We start from the raw sequence: 22387 nt of genomic DNA, 5'->3' as shown, positions 1-22387 counted from the left end.
CAAGTTCCCTGTTTGATTAAATTGCTGTTTATTAAAACTCTAAATATATAAAGCTAAACATCTTTCAGTTCACTTTTCTCCATCTTTTCTATGTCTTATGGAGTAGAATTCTTCAAAATACCACTTTTCTTTTCTTCACTAGGTCCTTATGAAAGGTGAACTTTTCTTTGATTGCCAAATAGGTTTTGTTGGTTGCCAAGCTATGTGCCTTAAAGGAATTATGGGGATTAAAGACTTTGAAGAGAACATGAATAGGAGTGATGAAGTGAGTATATTGAAATATCAGTTGACGTGCTGAATAAGCAATTCTGGTATGCTTCATTAAAATATTTGATTGCAAGGATTGGGAAGGCTGCTGTAACCAATTGTGATTTAAGTTTTTTGAATACGTCACTAGAATATAGAGTTCAATGTCTATTCCTTACAGTTGGAAAGACAAATATCTAAGACTGAGAAGCTGCAAAATAGGCTTTTTTTTGACAACTCCACTATCCCCCATCATTATGTATGTCTGCATGTTTTGATCTTGTATAACAAAACACAGTTGAAAACCTTTGAAAGTACTTAAATTGAGAAAATTGGAAAGGGAGAAATGGGAATGCTGTATAGAAGTGTGGCTCAGATTTGAAATGAGTGTTTTGCTTCATTTTTCAATAAGGTTGATGGGAGCAGTATCAAGTGAAGGAGTAAAACAGTTTAATTTCTGTATTTTAAATAGGTGCTAAGCTTCAATTACTTAAGTCAAAATCAGGTATCCATATGAACTGCTCTTAAATTATTTAATGAAGTGGTGCATAAAATTCTAAATTCAATAATGAGGATTTTTTGGTTGGACTATAGATAGAATAGTGTCCTAAAGTACTGGAGAACAGCAACTGTTATGTATGCTTAAATAACAACAAATAAACAGACCTGTTAACTTGACATTAGTGCTCTGTGAAGTCTTAGAAAGTATCTTAAGGGGAAAAATTAAGAATATGAAAGTAAATCTAAAGTGACTGTAAAGTATCTTCCTATTTGGAAAATGATCATATACTGTACTATGATGGGTATGATGCTACAGGTTCTTATACTTCCCCTGTGAGAGCAGCATGGTTTGGCATCTGTCTCAAGCATTTGTATACAAGTGTGTGCAGCACAGAAAACAAACACGAATAATTAGATATTCTTACACATATACAAAGCATGACATTGTTGGGATTATGGAGGTGTGGTGCGACATACTACATGACTGCTTTGCTGCAATGGATAGACGTAGGCTTTTCCAGAAAGATGGGCTGGGGAGGCAAGGATGAGCCAACTGTAAAAGACGCTCTGCTGGCCTTGTTAGATACAAGGGATACGTATCTGGAGATGTGAGCGTGGACAGCAGCCTTGTCTGCAGCAACTGTGAGACTGCGAGGTGTAAAATCATGAGAGAAGTGATTTTTGGATTGGGTGGGTGGGTGAGTGAATGAGTTTCCTGTAGGTTAGTTGATAAAGGACACTTGAGTTTTCACTCTTTTCCATTTTTGTGCCACCCTCTAGGGTGTGACTATCAGAAAATTTCTGCTTTTGTGAGAATGGGGCTGATGTTGGTAGTGCCTCACCTGTTTTCTTTCTGTACTGCTATATTTGCGACTGTGTCTATCATAAAGGTTCCAGCTATTTTGTATGAGTTTGGGAAAATGGTTGGAAAAAAGATCAGCCTTGTATAAGTAACTTTTTTTTTGAAGAATAGCCCTTGATGGAAAAGTTGTGTTGATTTAAAAGGATAGAGGGTTTCGGGTGTGGAGAAGACATGTAAAGATGTAGATGAATGAAAAAGAGATATAAGGTAGCAAGTGCGTCACACATTGAAATAACTTCTTATCATGAAGAGGATAGATGAAGTCTGAAAGGCATCTGTCAGTCAGAGAAATGGAATACATAGTGACAAGATCGTGTATAGTTGAGGGAGCAAAATTTGGAGTAACAAAGATCTGAGGTTATTTCTGTTAAAAGGAAACTAACATGTTCTGTATCATGGGTTGTATAATATTCACTAGCTCAGGCAGTTTTTATTTGAAAATATGGAGGGAGTGGACAAGAAATTCGGTGTTATTTGAATGAATTTATTTTAATTGTCTAATATTCATTTGTAAGAAATAGGCTCTTGAGTGATGCTACCATGTCATTAATGAGTTATGACAGAATTGAAACTGCTCTGTTAACTTGACTGTATTTTTTTTTCCTCCCCTGCCTTATTTTCTACTACTTCGTGAAGGAGGCTTGCTTCTTTAATTGTGGAGGAAATTTGAGTGCAAAAGGGATGACATACCTTACCAATTCACTCTTTGATTACAGAAGTCCAGAAAATAATAGTATTCGTGCAGAATTTATATTGGATGCTGCTCGTCATAAGGTCGGAGAATTACATTTTTCTTAGGAAAAGTATTTCTAATACTCTCTAATGGATTTCCAATAATTAGATCTGTGTACCGTTACTGAGGACTGATTTTCATTAGTTTGTCATGTTTGACTGAATCTTACTTTTCAGATGGCCCCAAAAAAAAGTAAACCCATTTGTGTTTAAAAAAAAAAAAAAGTAACAAAAACATGTCCAAAAGAAACATCAAACTCCCCTCCTGCCCCAAAAGCTGAATTAATGCCATAGTTTCCAAAAGCACTCACTACAGAACACCTTCAGAGAAAAGCGGAGATATGTGAGAATGCTATGAAAAGCTCAAGCTTTACCAGCACTTATTTCTTTAAAACCAATCAGTGAGTAGTTCATAGTCTTCAAATTGAGAAGTGCTCTCATGGAAACCAGATCATAGGCAATGTTAATTTTATTGTCTGTGTGCTATATTTGTCTTAATTAGAGGAAGTCTTGCTAATTCTGCCTTTAGTAGAGACAAATTTTCAGTCAGCGATAGTCTCTGTTGTAAATTGTGTAGTAAAACTTTATTCCCTGATTGTCTGTAATTACTAAAGACTGGATGCAATGACCAAGGTGGTCGCTTCCAGATGTGTTCATAGATGGAGTTCTATGTTCTGTGTTATTGAAGAGGTAAGCCATTTACAATTTTGAGTCTATTTAATTTCTCATAAATTTAAGTTTTACTATTTTCACACTTTTAGTACTATTGATGAAGCATAACCTTGGAGAATCCAATTAAAAAAAAGAAATTAATTAGTCAACTCACAAGTACTTACACATATTCAAACATTTGCCATGGTGTCTTTTAGTTTTAAGCTTTACTCTTTGACCTGTCTTTGATGCTTTTATGATTTACCTGTTTGGGTTTTTTTTTTTTTTGGCCAGAGGGGAAGCAAACTTGGTGTGTAATAATGGATTAAATTATGTATAAATCCCAGTGATAGCATAAAATCTTAAATTTCCTACTGTTTAAAGATAAAGCCACAGTATTCCTTAAATAAAAAAGCCAGAATGAATGAGCTTCAGTTTTCAGTGTGTTTAATTAGGCAGATCTGTTTGATGCACGAGGTCAAGTGAACAATATTTACTCAATTGAAGGTACTAATTAACTAGATGTTACTGATAATTGGTCAGCATGTCCACAGGAATTATGGATGTGCCTTTGTGTGGCCTCAAATAGAAGTTACATTACCTATTGGAAAGGTGATCTTTGGGATAACCTCTGTCCTTTGTTTTGATAAGCCTTTCTGTGTGTTGATGCACAAATCCAAACATGAATATATCTCTCTCATACCAACCTATCGGTTGGTAATCTCAAGATTCTTTCCTTATACAACGTTTTCTTTGTTTGCTTTGCTTTGTTGTTAGGAGACGTACACAGAGATAGCTGGAATGCAGAGGTTTGGGGCTTTCTACATGGATTACTTGTACACAATGGAAAGCACCAGTGGCAAAGGTACCTTTTTTTATGTTTAACCTGTTAAAGAATAGGAAAAAAGACTTTTTGTGCCCAGCAGTACCTTGAGCAACTGTCCTCTAACTTACCTTACTTTTACAGTCAGGTTGATTGTTAAAATTATTTCATCTTCTTTGATGTCTTTGAGATTAACTGTTTTAGTTAGATGTTGTTTGTTGTTGGTGTTCTTTTTTTTTTCCTGCATAAGTAATCACAATGATACCTTTTATAGTCAGTTGCTAAACTGAAAATATTTTTTTTGTAGTGGTGGTGAAGTTCATAAAGTATGATATCATTTTTTTTAAGTTGTCATTATTGACTTTGGAAAAAAAACCTTTTGAGAAACCATGGTTGAAGAATGAAGTTGATTGTCTACTTGGTGCAGAGTATGAAAAGGACTGACTTTTTCTCCTATGAAGAAAAATGCTAGGATGAGAGATGGTGTGGAGAATTAATCTTTAAATATACATATCTGAACAATTTTGTGAGCAAATATTAGCCTAAACCATGCGCATGTCAATATTGGCTAATTCTAAGTAATTTTTGAGATTCTTATAAATTCTTCTCTAAATCTCAGACAATACAGTGGATTCAATGCAGTTAGTAGTATGTCTACTTTTTTGAGTGTCACAAAAGCCAGCACAAAGGAGTTAATGTATCGGCAAATAATACTTATGTATTTTTATACAGTTATTCTTATAATGAATTGCAGTGTGATTTCCCCCCCCCCCCCCCCCCCCACCCCTGGGAAGATTGTCATCTACAGCTGCTGCTCTGCAGTTTTATTGCCTAAATAATTCTTTCTTTCCCACCTGTGTTTTTATTTATTTATTTATTTATTATTTATTATCATGAACACTATTTCTGTGGACATCTGTTGGGAAGGTCTTGCTGTTTTGTTACTGAACTTTTATCTGTCCTTGCTACCTAGTCCAACTCGTCTGGGTTTTTTTTGGCATTTTTATCTCTATGTAAGGGAAGTCTCAACTTCTAATGTCTTTGTTTTATGGGCTTGTTTGACATTAAGTACAGAAGAAGTAGGAAACAAAACCTTCCAGTTTGCTTAGAGGATAGATCATGCAAAGCTTATAAAAATAAATAAATGCTGCTATTGCCTTCTACAGTAGGGGATACACTAGGTAATTTAGCAGTTCTTTCCTGGCCCTGAGGCTTTCCTCTCTGTACCCTGAGTGTGATGTGAAGCTGGGAAAATGTACATTAAGTCAAGCTTCTGTTTCTGGTTTTAATAAAATATAACTGTTTAATTGCACGCAGAACTTTTACATAGAGAAGTTGAAGACCTAGGGTAAGCCTTATCTCCTTTTTGAATTTTGGTGTGGAAATTTGGATATGCACAGACTCTGATTATTTTGTGGAGTATTGTGTCTTGTTTCTCTGAATACACAAGAAAAAGTAATGATATATCTTTTTCTGACTGTAACTAACCCTTTTCAGAAACTGCTGAACTCAGAAACTTTTTTTTTTTTCCCCTCAAGGCTAGGGTAAATGTATATTCTGACTACCATTCCCCCTTCTCAGCTTCTTTTCTGTTTGTTTCAGTTTGCTTTATCAGGGCCTTCGTTTTTATTTTCTGCGTCAGTTGTCAGGGAAACACCTCACAAAATGTAGGTTGGCTTCCTATCAAGCCTTTCTGTGTGCTTTTAGTTCAGTATTATTTCTCCAATTTCATCTACCTGTCTACATAAAAAGCATGAATAATTAATTTTAAATTAATGGTTTAAATAGTTGTTATAGCTGTACAATCAAGAACTTAAAACCTTAAACTTTCCAATAGTTTTGTTCCTCAGAGAAGCAAATGTGACGTTTTCTTCTAGTTATTTTCTAGCTAATTTTTCCATATTAGGAGTCAAATATGTAATTATTAAATAGAATGTGAATGAACAGGTGTAAATAATTTTTTGAAAATGAAGGTATAAATCCCTCAAGATTTTGAGAACAGTATAAATCTTGCTACATTTTGAATATGTGGTGTTTATATGGAAGTATTTATGTAAAAGTTTTCATTTTACTATTTCTTGTTTTGATATTAACTCCGGTTTTAGTTACAATCAGTGCCACCACCTGCCCTCCAAAAAAGTAACCCAACTTAAGTTGTAGGAGGCAGTTACTGTGATTGTAAGATTTTTATCTGTCAAGGCAATTTTGGTTTGACACATTCTTTGCACCTTTAACCTTTCCTGAAGAGTATGATTACTGATTAAACCACAAGTGCCTCCTGGATAACATTAACCTCAGGAGTTTCATCTGTCACTTACGGTAATGCATTAATCACTTTTAGTATTTTGAATGAAAACAAGATAGTCATGCACAGTAGTCTTATTTTGAAATTCTGCCTGTCTTCCCTTTCCAACTTAATTTTTCCAAATTTTTGCTTAGTATTTCAATACAAAATAGTAATTTTCTTGAAACATTGCATAGTCTTTTTCAGGATTTATTACAAAGGTTGTAACTTCAGTTCCTTTTGAAGATTTGAATAGGTTTCATAAGGTAGTATTTATCTGTTTTTTTTTTTTTTTTTTTATTTCTCTTTTTCTTCTTGTGATTTGTAAACAAAACACCAAGGGAAGCAGAGGCCATAAATGATCTCACTAACAACTTCTGTTGGGCTTTTAGGAACAAATTCAATTCTTCTGCTGGGTGTATAGACCTGTAGAGGCCTGCAGAGCATTAAGCCAGCTCTGTGTCAAATTCAGCATAGTCTTGGTTTATTTGAGGACCTTTCTCCTCACCAGTGCTTGGACAAAAACATTTTATAGAGTATGATTTAAACATAAGGGAAAAAAGCCCCTCTCCTTCCTTTTCTTCCAAGCTCACTTCCCCCATTAAAAAGACTGTTTTGAATGAGTACAGTAGAGGAGGGAGGGAAAAGGGAGTGTTTAATTGGGGGATAAAAGATGACTAGGTTCCTCTCAGGGAAAAAAAAATAAAATAAAACATGCTTTCTTCCAGTTGGTTTAAAAGTAAGATTTTCCTTGAGGTTGTGAAGCATACCATGCCAGCCTCCTTAGCCACAGCTACTCAGAAGCTGACAGATCCTACATCTCTTTGTCAAAGTGGGTAGGTCAACTGTCTGCAACAGCTGTAGCTCCCACTGCCCAGTCTAATGAGCTGAGCTTTGAGCTTTTCTTGCTGTCTATGTTAGTATGGACAGATTGTGTCAGTGAGGAAGATGTTATAATGAGAATTTGCAATTGTCAGGTTTCCCTATGATTTTGGTTTCTCTACAGGTGTGTCTAGTTTGTTACTGTAACAAAAAGACAGGAGAGTATTAGATTTATGTAAGGAGATAGGTTAATTTGCATCTAGTCAAATTGATGAAAAGTGGAAGGGTTGGATCTGTCTTGCATGGAGTAGGTGTACAAGAGCTGCATTGGATAAGAGCTTGGAAATCACTTTAAAAATATTTTTGTTGAGAAAGATCATTATTGAACGAGTCCACTGCTAATACAGGTTTTGATTTTAGTTGCATGATTTGATCATGAGTACAAGCAGCACGTTTCACATGGACAGCTCTGCAATTGCAAATGTGTTAAATTGTAGAAACCAAGGTGAAATTCATGTCAATGGCTGCACACTTCCTGGCTTTCCTATTTGTCACAGTTTTGACCTGGTGGATTACGGAGTACTGCACTATCTAAGGTGCATGTGCTATCTAGATTCATGTAATGAATTAAACTGTCTTTGTACAGTTTTATCTCAGAACTTTTTCATTTTTATAGGTTAAGTGATCTCAGAATCCATTTAACCTTGATGCTTATTTTGTCAGATTCTTCCTTTGTGTAATGGTTCGCAAGACTTTCAGTGTTTAGTGCTTGTGTCAAAGCACGGTCAAAGTGATGATTTATTAGAATAAAACCCACCAAAATATGTTAGAGGTGTGAGGGTATTTTTTACAAGTCATATGTAACAAGAAAACTTAAGCTTTTGAAATTTGTATGATTTAACAGAAGAATTTCCATGAAGTGTGTTTGGATAAATATAATCATGCTGTTTGATAGCTGAGTAGCCTGTATACAGTGAATGTGTGATTTCAGTCTACCTTATTACCCTACATGTATATCAGAAAAAGGATAACTATACTTTAACTGGTACAGTAGTTGCCATTTTGAGCTCAGAGGTTACAGATCTTTTAGATGCAGAGACTAATCCACCCTTCTATCTCTGTGGCGGTCCTTCTAAAAATGATCTGATAATGATAATTATTATGATGATATAATGATAATAATGAGAGAAGTTAATAATGATTAAAGAAGTTTTCATTCTTGTTGCCCATGCTTTACTTCATCAGTGAAAGGAAGAAGGGTTTATCTTCTGTTACCAGTTTATGTTATGATAGTACAAGTGAGTGATTCTCATGGCTGTTCTAGCCCATGTACCAGCAGATAGTTTTTCAGGGGCCTGTATCTGTATTTTCTTCACAGCATACCCTTTCCTTGATTGTTTGGGATGGATATCTTTGTGATAAACTGTAAAAAGTTTTGAACAGCACAGCTGTCATTGGCACCTGGGGTTAAGTTGCCACAGAAGTTTCAACACCCTCAGAGTCCCAAGCTTGAGAGATACAAAGTTAATGGAGTGGTTCCTAAGTTACGCTGTGCTTGGAGGCAAGGCAGAATCTTGTCCTGTTTGCTCTGCATGAAAAAAGAATTAAGTTTGTTTAACTATGTTAAACCAGTCATGGTATGTGTTCAGTTTGTGGTGTTGTATTTTCTGTATTTTTATAAGTCTGTGATCATAGGATTTGAAACAAAAGTAGCTGATAAAATTTATTATGTCCAATAGTTGGGTGTAATTTGTTGTTATTTATAAAACTTCTTGTAGTTTCTGGGAATCAGCAAGACCTTTCTTCAGTAAAGAGTGAAGATCTTGGAAATGTTCAAGAGATGTCTACAAAAAGCCTCATTGTGGGCCCATTCAATCTTCGATTGGATAGCAGTGCGGTACACCGGATAATGAAAATGATAGTTTGTGCTCTGGAACATGAATATGAACCATACAGCAGAACTAAGCCAGGTTTGCTCCTATTGCATATACGCAAATATACAGAATTAAACCAGACCAAATTCAGCGCTCTTGAAGGTGCAACTTCCAAATAGTTCAACTCCAGTTCTGTTAGGGAATCTTATGAGTCCAAAGAGCAAAATTTAAAATAATGATAAAGTTAATAGCAGTATGCCCATCACTGTTGGCTATGCCTCTGAGATAATTTCAGAGGTGTATATAGATAATTGGAGGCCACTTGCTTCAATCACAAACCTCTTGTTGAGTAAGGAGGGCTTATTTCATTGACATCTCTAGCTTAATTTTGGAGTCTTATAGGAGAGAGTATCCCTATTGGTATATATTTATAAGTCTGAAATAATAGTTATACAGGATAAAAATGCATGGAAGCAAGCTATGATAAAGTGTTAAGATGAGTTTCTGAGAAAGAGCTATACAGATTTCAAAGTAAGGAAAATCCAGTTAGAATTGCATTTAGCCTTAGGTAAAACCAGTGTGGAATAAAAGTTTTAACTATGAAAGGGGGTTAAGCTTTGCATTTTTTGCTAGTCCTTATGCATTTCTGAAACAGCAACTGTAGGAGATATTTTATATATTTTAGTCAAACATGTAGTTTTGATCTATTATAGATAATACAGATGGAAATAGAAATATGCCAAGCTCAGAAGAAGTAGCATCATTGGAGGAATACATTCCCACTCGACTTACAACATTCACTGTTCTTAAGTGTACAATTATAATCCCTGTGGCAGAATTCAATTTACTAGACCACTTGATGCCCATAATAATGGGTGAGAAGGTATGTATGCGCAGATACTTACTCAGTTCTTTGTAACAACATGTGCTATTTCATACAAATGTTCTCACTGGGCTGTTTGTTATTCCATGTGCCAGATATATTGCTGAATTCCAAATCAGTTTGGTGCCTGTGAGCCTTTATCTTCAGATACGTAAGACGTGTGGTGTGTGCAGTGACTAGCTGGACTTGTAAACTGAAGGTGTCATGTACTGGTAGGAAAAAAGAATTTGGAACAAAAAGGATTTTAAAGCATCAAGCAGATGAAAAAGAAGTAGCTCCAACTTTAAAAGTTTTTTATGGAAACCTTTTGATCAGAAGAGTTGGCATTTTGCCATGCAGGTCTTCCCAAACTTGGTCAAGTCTGAAATCTTTGGATACATAGTCTCAGTAGAGACTTCATAGATGTTAACAGCCAACTCTGTGTGTACTAGTTCCAGCCAGGACACCATCAGGACTTTGGCTGTTACCGAGCATTTAACTGCTGAGTGACTGGCTCAGAGAACTAGAAATGAAATTTCCTAACAACCTGGATTTATTTTATCTTCTGGATATATGTACTATAACTCCAGCTAAAGAATCCTGTACTGGTTTTATTCCTGTAGGACTCCTTCCTTAGTGCACAAAGCTGAGGTACTGTAGGGATGAAAAAGTGTTTTGTAGTGAGGACTTGCAGTAGATTTACCTCTTGCAGCAGAGGCTGGAAGGTGTCTTATGGATAAGGGGAGGGATTGTAAGAGGAGTAAAAAAAAAATAATAATTTTTTGATTGAGTTCAATTTCTAGGAATTTTCATCTAATTTTAAAATACTTCTAATGTTCTAATGTGTTTTTCACAAGTGGACGCTAAATGCATATTCCCTGTACTTGAGGATGAGCTTTTTTAATGGGATGTGTTTTGCAGAAGTTCTTAATATCTGTGGTTTCAATTGACGCCATGTGAGTTAGGCGTTTATTTGTGAAGTACTTTGCTATGCTAAACATTCAAAAATTGATATTCAGATGGACTTCCAGAATTAGTGAATTATTTTTGTATCAGCCTTTCTTTTAATTTCTAACACAGAGTTGAATTTTATATTCTGAAGGTGGTGTGGAAAGAACCTTACTAGTATTTGTGAAGCATTTATATGTAAGAAAGGTGAAAACCACTTGGAAAAGTTACTGTTGGCTTTTTCCCTCAGAGATAGATTTGAGTAGTATGTAAGGCACAATGAATACTGAATTTTGTTGATAACATAATAGATACCTGCTGACTAGGGAAGCACTGTCTAACTTGTGCTGTATTTTGTTACAGAATATGCTTATTTACAGCATGTTTATGTGATTTAGAATTCTATGTGTATGTGCAAGAGGACAGAGGACAAAGCCTTAACTTATAGCATTTCTTATAGTGTGCTTGTACACCATTTTCATTGGTGAAGTGAAATACAATAATATACACGTTAATACTTCACTTGGATCACTAGTCTCTGATCTGCAACATACATAAAATTTGAAGCATGTGCCATTTATTCAGTGAGTATGCTTAAGGAGCGTGCATCTTTTTCTTCGATTGCTTATCTTTTCAGTTAAGCTGCCTGGAGTGAGTGAATTGGTGACAAGTCTGTTATCTCTTGATGTATTAGGATACATTCAGAAGCTTCTAATATTAGTAAATGGGACATTGCCAGATGCCTAATGGCAAGCATTATTTCAGCCCAGAATAGTCCAGTGGATTGTGGTACTTTTCACCTTATGGGCATGGGCAGATGGTATTTTTATAATGGGAGAACAGCCCCATCTTTATTGTGGATTTGAGGCAAACAGGTTGAATTAAAGTGAACTTTTTTGTTGGTGGTTTTTTTTTTGGTTATTGAGTTTTTTCTTTCTTTTTTTGTTTTAACTTGGAAGTTTCAGTTTACATATCCTGAATGTAAACTGAAGACAAGCCTATTTAAAATATTTAAAATTTTGAATTTTAGAATTAAAGTCATACATACATCAACTTATTATCCTGTTTTGATACCAGTTGAATAAAATTTTTAGATTCATAGAGTAGTTTGGATTGGAAGAGATCTCTGGAAATGATTTCCAGGAGTCCAACATCCTGCTCAAAGCAAGCCCAACTACAGCAGGTTGCTCTACAGCAGGTTGCTCCAGGGGTTGCCCAGTCAAGTACTGAATTACCTCCAAGGATAGAGATTCTATAAAAAGCTTTCCCATAGACCTTCTTGGAATTGCCTGTGTTTCAGCTTGTGTCTGTTGCCACTAGTCCGCTCATGGTACACCTCTGACAAGAGTCTGGCTCCTTCCCTGTACCCTCCCAGTAGGTAGCTGTAGACAGCAGTAGGGTCTCCCTTTGGCCTTCTCCACGCTGAATGACTCCAGTTGTCTCAGTCTCTCCCGAGAGAAAGATCGTGTTCTAACCCCCTAATCACTTTGATAGCCCTCCAACAAACTTATTTTGGTATGTTCACATCTTGTACTGGATACAGCACTTCATTTTAATGGATACTACGAAAAATATAGTTGGATGTGTAAAATTGCAGTATGTATTTTTCTGGAATGTCATCTTTTGCTTAGATGTCTGATATGACAGTGTAAAGGCTAGGTCAGCATGAGTTATGGTGATAGTGCTTTGGAGTGTTTAAAATGTAAACAAATATTTTACAGAACAAAATATTTTGACTTTCCATATTCTTTTAGTGGGTTGACCTTGGCCAGCTGCCAGCTGCTCACCCAACTGCTCTCTCATTCCCCCTCTTCAACCGGACAGGGGGAGAGAGAATAGGGTGGGTAGAGATGATAAAGAGGGGGAGATCACTTAGGACTAAAACAGACTTGACCTGGGGTCAATTAATTTAATTAATTGCTAATTAAAATAGACTTGGATAGGGAGAAACAAAGACAAGAATCAAAGTAACACCTTTCCCCCATCTCCTACTTTTCCCAGGCTTAACTTTACTCCTTCATTCCCTGACTCTTCTACCTTCCACCCTGCAATACAGTGGGGTGGGGAATGGGGGATTGTGGTCAGTTGATCTCTGCCACTCCCTCTTCCTCAGACTTTTCCCCTGCTCCAGTGTGAGTCCTTCCTCCAGGCTGCAGTCCTTGAGGAAGAGTCTACTTAAGTGTGGGCTCTCCACAAGGCTGCAGTGTCCTTCAGGGCTTATGCACCTGCTCCAGCATGGAGTCCTCCATGGGCTGCAGTGTGATGTCTGCTCTGTTGTGGTCTCTTCCATGGGCTGCAGGGGAATCTCTGCTCTGGGGCCTGGAGCACCTTCTACCCCCACTTCTTCTCTGATCTTGCTGTTTTTATTGCTGTTTCTCATTTGATTTCCCCCTGAGTCCAATCAGCCTGTGTGGTGTTTTTGCCCTTTCTTAAATATGTTTCCACAGGGGTGCCACCAGCTTGGTTGTTGGGCTCAGGGGTGTCCTGCGGTGGGACAGTTGCAGCACTGACTGGAGCCAGCTGCAACCAGCTGTGCCTGGCACCAGGCAGCACCTGCTCTCCCCTCACAGAGGCAGCCCCTGCACCCCCGCTGCTGCCAGCACCTGGGCACCGACACCCAAGACAACTCTGGATAAACAGTTCATACATAAATTTTAACTTAGGAGAAATTATTTTGAAAAGATTTGAGGATTCATGTTACAATGTCTGTAAAGCCATGTTATCTGTAAAAAGTTTATTATGCTAGATTTGCTTCTGTGTATGTGTGGTAAGAGTATGTAAATATGGTAGGTAATACATCTGAAGTGTAAAAATGGCATGTTTTTTTTCCCCCCTCCCTTAGAACTTAAGTGGACTGTTAAATACTGCAAGTTTTCAGCCCCTGCGGCCTTTACCTTCAATCCGGATTTTAGTGGATAAAGTTAACCTGGAGCACTCGGTGCCGATGTATGCAGAGCAACTGGTGCACATGGTCAGCAGCCTCAGCCAGCCGTCCGACAACCTGCTTCATTACTGTTACTCACACTGCTATATGAAGGTAAAAGAAGGCTTGAGATCTGTTTCTTACTGCAGTGTGCTGACAAAAAGTTAATATAAGTACAGATAATACTAAGTGTTAGTAGGTTTCTTGGGAGAAAGTTTTCAGCTTAGCTAAAAGGAGGGAAACACATTTCACAGAATGTCGTCGTTTGGGATTGCTGCTTCTGACCTGTGCCAAACGTTTTGTAATATGAGCAGAGAACTTAACAAGAGGAAACTTAACTACACAGACAGAAGCCTCAAGGTCTTTGTGACAAGATTGAGTTAAAAGAATTTGGAAAGAAACCCTTCCCCTCTTCAAGGATAGTGCTCATAGAATATGTAGATGGCAGTGAATTACACTTAAGAACTTGATGGGATACTATGAGGAAAAAAAAATCACTTCTAGTATTGGTAGAGCAAAACCATGATGGTAAAGGTGTACAATCAAAAACTGTTGCCACACAATTTCATTGTTTTTCATTATAAGAGGAAAACCTCTGAATGTTCTCAGTTAAATACCCATTATGTGAAATGAGTTCTTATTGTGAGGTTGGGGGAAGTTTAAGAAGCTACTGAAAAAATGCTTTGAGATTATTCAGTTGCCATCTGCTGAAACTTTAGTGGAATGAAAAAGTGAAATCTCAAGACAGGTTTTAAAACAGGCCTTCCAGCCTTTTAGGATGTGCTCAGGCAGTTTGAAACCTTTTGAGTGCAGCATGGTGGTACAGCATGTTAAAAAGACAACTCTACAACCATTTGTTTTCCATATTGAACAAGGAAAAATCATAAAGAATAGTTGTGATAAACTTTTCTTTACATGCTTTTATTAAGAAAATAGCTTTGAAGAGAAGCTTCTCGTTTCCTTAAATACCACTCTTTTCGGCCAATATTGTTGTAAATAATTTTATTTATTTTATATGAAAGGCAATGTGCAGTCTGCAAATTTAAAGGATATAGAATAATGTATTTTAATTGATAAATTACAGTTCAGCATTATTTCAAAATTCAGTCGAGTGTAGTCAACACATTTTGAGCAAAGAAAATATTTTTATATGTATTCCTGTTGGGACATTATTTTAGGTAGATTTTTCTAGTTACATTTGTTTTTGGGTGAAAAAGGTATCTAAAAATAATACACAATTAATTTCATCTTTAAGTATATTTTAAAATGTGTGTATGTTATATTATGAAAGTAAATTGCAAGTGATCTAATCATGTGATAGTATGCCCTTTGACCACCTTAATTTGTTTCAGATATTTGGTTTTCAAGCAGCACTGACTTCTTTGGACAGTAAAGGATTGTACTGCTTCCCTGTTCCAGTTATCCCCTCATTCAGTACTGCTGTTTATGGCAAGCTGGTCAAGTTTCCCAAATATTGGTGAGCATTAAGAATGTACAGTGTATTTAAGTAATGTGCACAACTACTTTTGTGTTTCTGTTGAGTGATTTAAAAATGCCAAGCTCTCTATATATCCCTAAACTTCTTGGTCTCTTCTGTTGTATTCTACTGCTAAGTCTTTTATTAATAAATTTCTTTGTAAGTATAGATGTTAATAAACATTTTAGACCCTGTTTGGTTGAGAGAACAGGCTATGCAAGCCCTGTAGTAAATGGCTTTCTTCTAGACCTTGTAGAATTCTGTAAACCAGTATCCATTCTTTCTTGAGTAGATACAAAAGCTGAAGTTATATACTGATGGCAAGCTTGATGTGTTTAACTGAACAGGTCAGCTCTTTCTGTTATAAACTTGACCAACTAAAAAAGCAACAAATGGGGGACACCCCCCCCCCCACCCCCCCCCCAACAACAAAGCACCCCAACCCCGCGAAAATATAGTCTCTACTAGACTTTTATTTCTGTTACTCATTACAGTTGGAAGTGTTTTAACATTGTGATCAGGTGTTAAGCTGTTTGTAGTAGTTTGGATTTTAAATGCAAACACTTTTTTTCTGAAAACAATTCTGTGCTTTATTATGAAATGAGCTATATAATTTTTTTTTTTAAACTTTAATGCCATGGAAATTCAGAATTTAAGTTCAGCTCTACAGTTAAATCTTGTGGTCATAAATGTCAGTAATAGTTTTTATTAATAAATTGTATTTATAAAACCTATTTTTAAGAAAATGCATTTTGGCAGTACTTTGGACAGGACATTAGTTTTCTTTATCCCTCATTTTGAGCAGTAGCTAACTATAATACTACTTTATGAATAGATCTATACAAAGAATCTTAAAAAATGAGAACATAACAGGAAAACAGGTTAATATGCTAAATACTTTGGCTTCAAACATTGTGTTACATAGCTAATTTGTAACATCAATTTGTTTGTGAAATTTTAATGGATTATAAAAAAAAGCTGTGATACTGTGTTAATAGCATAATCAGCACACCACCAGGTGGTAGCAGCTTAATTGACTTTCTCGTGTTTTCCATCAGTAGTTTACAAAAGTACTAACCCCTTCAAATGAATTGCCTTTCTGTTGCGGTGTTTTGCTAGTAAATACTAAATGTTACTAGAATAACCCATAGCCAGCACTAAGCAGGGTACTTCAGTACTCTGGTACGATTGACAGCCTTTTCTGACATGACGTGACATTTAACACTAAGCTCTGGTTGGTGATCCTTGTTAGTAAACTGTAGAAATAAATCAGTGTTTAACAGTGAACTTAAGTTTATTTACTACATTATAAAACCCATGGTTAAATGTGCAAAAAAAAATATAAAAATTTAGAGATGAGAAATAGTTGAAAAAAACCTGTCGTCTGACAAGTTCATGGTATTCAAGTGCTAGTGCTTTCTCAGTGCACTTGTGCTCTCTTTTATGTGTGCTTGTGCTCGCTGTGCTCAATCTTGCTTGCTCATGCTTTCTTTCTTACGGTTTTCCACATGCAGCGTTGCATGCTGGCCTTTGTGCTCTACCTCATGTGTGCGTGGTCTTGTGCTGGCATTCTCTCTTGTGTGTTCTCTGCTTCTTTCTTGTGCTTCCTGTCTTGCTCGATTTCTTTCTCTCTCTTTTAAAAATACATTGTATTACTATGTGTGCCCAGCTGGAAAATAAAGTATGGTAGTCTAATAACATAGAAAAATAAAAACGAGCAGTTTTTTTATTTTTTAGAAAAATTATTTATTAGAAAAATATTTTTTTATTTTATTTAGAAAAATAAAAACGAGTAGTTTTGAGGAGTGGAGGCAGGGGAATGATCCTGCCTAAAATAGCAGATCATCTATCAGCATTTATTAGTAGATCTTGTAAGACTAACACTTATTGTGGTTGAGTGTATTTTAAAATTATTTTAATAGCTTTCTCACTTTTTTCAGAGATATATATCTTTCTAAAGCTTATTTATTTATTAACAGTGTGAAATAATTATATAAAATTAACTTATTCCAACAATTTATCTAAACTAAGCAACACCAATTTGCGGGTAATAAAGTAGAAAAACAAATGAGTACAGCAGCAGCCTGGTTAAATGAAGTGTAGTTTGAAGTGAATAAAACTCCAGATGAAACACATCAAATAGCACTTGAACTAAATCGAAATCAGCATGAGGACTGAGAGCTTCATTGAAGTCATGCAGTGAGTGAGAATTAGTCTGGTAGGATAACCTGGTAATATCATTAAACTTCAATTCAGTCCTTCCCCCCAAATTATACCACCTGCTTTATTTGGATTTTTAGCTTTCACATTCCAGGGTTTCTTAAAGTACACACATCTGATGCTACATGTGTTCTTCTGTTTCTTTGTAGAAAATATATACCACAGACCATACCTTTTAAAAACAAAGACATTTTATGAACTGTTATGGAATCCCTCAGGTAGTATGTTTTGAGTTAACAGTGAAAATCTCAACTTTATTTCTGACATAAATCAGTAGAATAGCTTTCTTTTCTAGTTTCAATATAATAATCTCAAAATGTGTATGCTATATAAAATACTGTAGTAATATATTTTTTTTAAGCTAGTTGATAAATATTGGTAGCATGTTTTAACAGATAAAATTTCAGCAACATTAGCCCAGTAAAAACCAGTAAAGAACCATAAATGCTACAAAAGTGCTATTTTGTTTACCTATTAGATTGATGTCTGGTTTAATTTCAGTTAATACACTTTTTTATAAAAGAAATGTGCTCAGGCTCACTAGTTAACTAAGTCTTGGATATCTTTTAAATTGTATAGCTAATCTATTTTTATATGAAAGTAAAAACATCTGGTCTTTTGTTTTTGTCAAGCATAACAAGATGCAAAATACAATGTTAATGTCAATATTTTACAACTACTTTATGTAGTGTTGCGTGCCAGACTGTAAAGAAGCTTTCAAAGCTTTCAGGAGAATGTCTAAAACCAACTGAGAATTAGCAGAATATGGTTAAAAGCCTAGAATGAATGACAAGAATGTTTATAGTTAAACAGAAATCTTGAGAGGAATTAGCTGATTTCTTTTTCTTTTTTACTTCTGGCTACAATGTCTGTGGTAATAAATGAGGTAATCTAGTGTAAGACACTTTAGTGTTATAACCCCACTATCACTTAAAAAATACTTCTTTGTTATAGTTCTGAAGAATATTGAAGTAACACTAAAGAATATAGATTCTGAAAGGCCTTTGTTTTTCTGATGTCTGGATTGATAGCGAAGTGTCATCTGTTTATTGTGAGCTAGATACTGATCCAATTATGTGTGTGTGTTTTATTGATTTTTTTTCTTCTTTACTTGACCTGTTGTCTCTAAATTCCCTTTCTGTGACAAGTGTTCCAGACTCTTGTTTTCCTTTATGGGGTCTCTGGAAAGGTTCTCACTGTCTCCACCTGTGACAGCATTTGAGACTCTAAACACTGGTGAAATAAGGTTATAAATGGGGGTGATGTGATCTGTCCTTTCTGTTCAGCTTCTTGGTCCAGTAGCATGCTTTCAAGTGGTCTGTTTCCTTGATAATGGGTCTCCTCTTTCTTGTTTCAAGACCAGAAGAGCTTCTCGTTTACTGCCTGCAAGGAAGCACCAGTACAGACTTGACTAATAGCTGGTCATGTGAAGTTTGAGTGTGTGAATGAACCTTTGATGAAGAAGTTGGGGACCTGCTGGGGAAATTAGTATCTAGGATTTAATGGCCTGCACTTTAATTATTATAGAGTACAGAGCAGATAATTGTTAATCTATTTGGAATAGAAACTTGCAAGTAGATCCAGATAATTACTGGTAAAAAAAACCCCAAAAATCTTTGAGAGACTAAATGGATATAATCCTTGCAAAGATTCTTTCGTTTGAGCTGTCTTAAGAAATAAATTTCAGTTGAAACATAGGCAATGTGCCTATCTTTGCTGTTTCTGATGAGGAAGGATTCTTGACAACATGAGATTTGATTTGTGTTGGCATTGGATGTCCTTCAGTGTTTTTATTGAAGAGCTAATAATTATTGACAAAACCTGACAAAAGTTAAAAATTTGCTCTGCTGCTAGAGGAAGTCATGTGTATCATATGCTGGGCACCTCCAGCTGCCCAGAGATATGATGTCACTTGAAAGCTGTGGATTATACTTGTGACATACTTTATTAGTATGTGCCCTCACAGTCCTGAAAGATCACTACAAAAATCTAAATACAGAGATTCTCACATGATATATATATATGTGTGTGTGTGTGTATTTTCTGTAGGCTTTGTTTTTATGAACCCTTAAGAACATTTATATAATATAGCTGTTCCTAATATTTCAACACTCATTTAACTCTAAAGGTAAATATTTACTATGTCTCTAGAATCTGTTACATTTTCATTAGATTGGCACGTTAGGTTGTAACCTTGTTTTGGCTAACTATTATACAACAATAATTGAGAAATACACTTTGCCAGCAGCCTGAACATCAGCATTTTGTGCTGTCTAGCCTGACTTCCTACCTTTTATTTTGGCTTTGTCACCGTGTGGTTGCCAAATGGTTGATTTGTACACATAATTTAGTTTAACTTTTTAAATTTCTAAATTTAATATTAACATTACGAAATCTGAGGATTCTAAAGACCTTGTTATTACTGTTTAGATTTCTGCTCAAACATGTAACTGTAAAGGTGTTTGTATTTTTATACAGCTTTACTTCCATTTTCTTCCATCATGTATCTCTTACAAGGCAAACATCCCTCTCTTAATCAAAGCCATGCAATGGTATGTCATACAGTTGTATTCTTACTGATAGAATTCATTGTTAGACTCCTTACATAATCCAGTGAGGTCATTAGAAGCTCCAGTATGGGTTGGGATGTGCACCTGGTCATGTCTGCTTTATGGGTCATCATGGAAATCCTGTGTACAAAATGTGTGCAATGAATTGATCAGAGTGAGAGCAGCTCATGTTGATCTACGAGCAGTGTGGTAGATAAAGATACAGCTTCTTGCACAGTGAGAAGTTATTTAGCAAGGAAATTAGCTCCTGCTGATGGCCTTTACCAACAAGGTACTGTGATGACAGTAGTATGTAATAGGGGATCAGGTAATCTGTCTGTTACTTTTTTGATTGAAACATCTTTGCAGGGCATGTCCAGTGGAGTAATGCTGTGTAGAACTGGAAATCACAGTAGATTTGTGAGCTTGAGAGTCATGAGACATAGCCATCATGCAGTTCAGTGCAGTTGTGCTAGTAACAGGCAAGTGGACCCTGCTGGCAGGAAACACAGAGCCAGATATCCACAGACTGAACATTAGATCATAAATCTAGGAAGTTTTCCAATAAATTGACACTTGAGTCTTGATTTTGGCAGCCTGTTTTATTGACTAGTCACGGTAAATCAAGAGTAATGTCAATTTAGATTGGGTGTGTATTGTGTTTCACATGGGCAGTTGAGGGGCATGCTTGTTTCCTGGGTCAGAAGCAGAAACAGGTTGAAAACACATGAAACTCATTTTGTAGCATTCAGTTGTGACTATTAGTTATGTCAGTAATTGTATATAACTGCCAGATGAAAATTCAGGGTATCCTTCAAAACAGAAAAGATCTGAGATTGCATGCCTGAACAGATGCCGTCAGTGTATGGGACAGGAGAGTTTCAGCCACATCAGCATCATGTGAATTAGAGCTAGCATGTGTAAAAACCTGTTTGAACTATTGAGATATGCCAGTGATATGGCTATCCAAAAGTAGACAGAAACAGTCATTCTCTTGGGTTCTGCAGAGGTGGTTGCGTAGAACTGCCTCAGATATGAACAGTCTAGGGAGTATGCTGGATTGCTTCAGCATTGTGTACTTCTCTGCCATCACCTAGAATATGCATCAAAGAGCATAATACTCAACCAGATTATTATTATTTTTTTAATTTATTGGTAGCTGTTTTCATGATGGCTTTGTGAACAGTGAATTTGACACTTTCAGAAGTTTGGTTTGCTGTATATCTTTGTGTTTGAGGAGCAGGTATATCAGTATGATGATAGCAAATTGTGAACAGTAATACAGGGTGATTTAACACTTTGTTTTAACAGGAGAATGTTTTTTCATTGATAACACAATTTTACATATCTTTCACTGTAAAAGTTAAGTAGGCCATGCTTGTGTAGAAAGATGAAGATGCTTAAGGAACTTGTGTGGAACATTTTCTAATTTGCAGCAATATTAACATATCAAGTTTCAACATGAACGTTTTGGGGCACTTTTCAACTTCAGTCTTCTGGAAGGAGCTGTCGGTTACCAAGAACAACCCTCTGTCCAGGAGGGGTTTTGCATTCTGAGTACATGACTTGCAGCTTGATTAGTGTGACTATAAATTAACTTCAGTTGGAAACTTATAGTTTAATTTTTTTTTTCTAAATCAAGTCCAGATCTAATGTTACTGCTTCTCAGCAGATGTGGCAGGCAGCATTCAGCGAATCTGTTAAAAGTGCACTTTTAATCAATGTAAATTGGAAGCAGTTGTATTTTTTAGTATTGTCCATGAAGAGGAAATTCAGCAGAGTTGACAGTAAAGTGTGGTCATCTGTAGTGTTTCCAGTGTAGTTATTTAGACTAATTAATTGTCAAGGCTCTCCAGTGAAAGTAAATTAAGCTTATTAACTTAGATCTGTCCAGGGAAAGTGATTGCACATGGTGACTACTTTATCCTGGTTGTAACTGTTGCCATCAGTATTTGCTGGCATTTGTACTAGAAACAAGCAAATGGTATTTATTTCAGAATGTGTAGGGTTTTCAGGGTTAAAGCTGCATTTTGCTTTACTTGACACTGGTGAAAGGTATGAAAAACTTACTGACTTAAAGCTGGTTCTTTTATGCAGCATAAATACTAAAGAAAACTTGAATCCCTAATACATATTCCTTTTGTACTGGATGTATTTGGAAGTTCTGTTTCTCTTACTCAGTGTTAACACAATCTGTGGAAAATACCTGGTTAGGGTTGTTAAGTGATATTCTCAGTTATGAGGCTTTACGCATGTAAACCCTAGCCAGAAAGATCTACTTCTGGCATCTTAGCATACACAGTGTTTGTCCTTTATTTCCCCAGAATTTTGCCTGCAATTTGGTGCCTTTTTTTGCCTCTTTAAGTGAATCTGTGAATCACAAAGAGAAATGCACTCTCTGAGTTAGCATCTATACTACTAAATAAAACATTCCAGAACCCAGTCTGTGGCCCTGAGGCCTGGTAGTATCTTGTGGTTCAGTTCATATCCACGTGCCTACCTGTAGCTTTCCATTCCAATCCCAAAAGGAGAAAAAAGATAAAGCTAAGAAAGATAAAGTCAGGGAGCAAGCTAACAGGTAAAAAGTATGCACAGCCACAGACCGTTACTGGA

General features: G+C 36.1%; 1 protein-coding gene across 2 annotated transcripts in view; it reads left to right on the top strand.

Annotated features, from left to right (window-relative positions):
* The window catches only part of VPS13B (vacuolar protein sorting 13 homolog B), a 482028-nt gene that overhangs the window by 69892 nt on the left and 389749 nt on the right, over positions 1 to 22387 (top strand). For both annotated transcript variants that reach the window (XM_074898647.1, XM_074898646.1), the window contains exons 10-16: positions 143 to 265; positions 2246 to 2383; positions 3770 to 3857; positions 8700 to 8891; positions 9509 to 9678; positions 13448 to 13642; positions 14881 to 15005. In XM_074898647.1, the coding sequence (XP_074754748.1) occupies positions 143 to 265; positions 2246 to 2383; positions 3770 to 3857; positions 8700 to 8891; positions 9509 to 9678; positions 13448 to 13642; positions 14881 to 15005 (1031 nt within the window). The remainder of the gene's footprint in view (positions 1 to 142; positions 266 to 2245; positions 2384 to 3769; positions 3858 to 8699; positions 8892 to 9508; positions 9679 to 13447; positions 13643 to 14880; positions 15006 to 22387) is intronic.

Source organism: Athene noctua, chromosome 2 (assembly GCF_965140245.1).
Source record: "Athene noctua chromosome 2, bAthNoc1.hap1.1, whole genome shotgun sequence".
Taxonomy (NCBI): Eukaryota; Metazoa; Chordata; class Aves; order Strigiformes; family Strigidae; genus Athene; species Athene noctua.
Note: the sequence above shows the minus strand (reverse complement) of the source record. Positions and strands in the feature narration are given on the sequence as shown.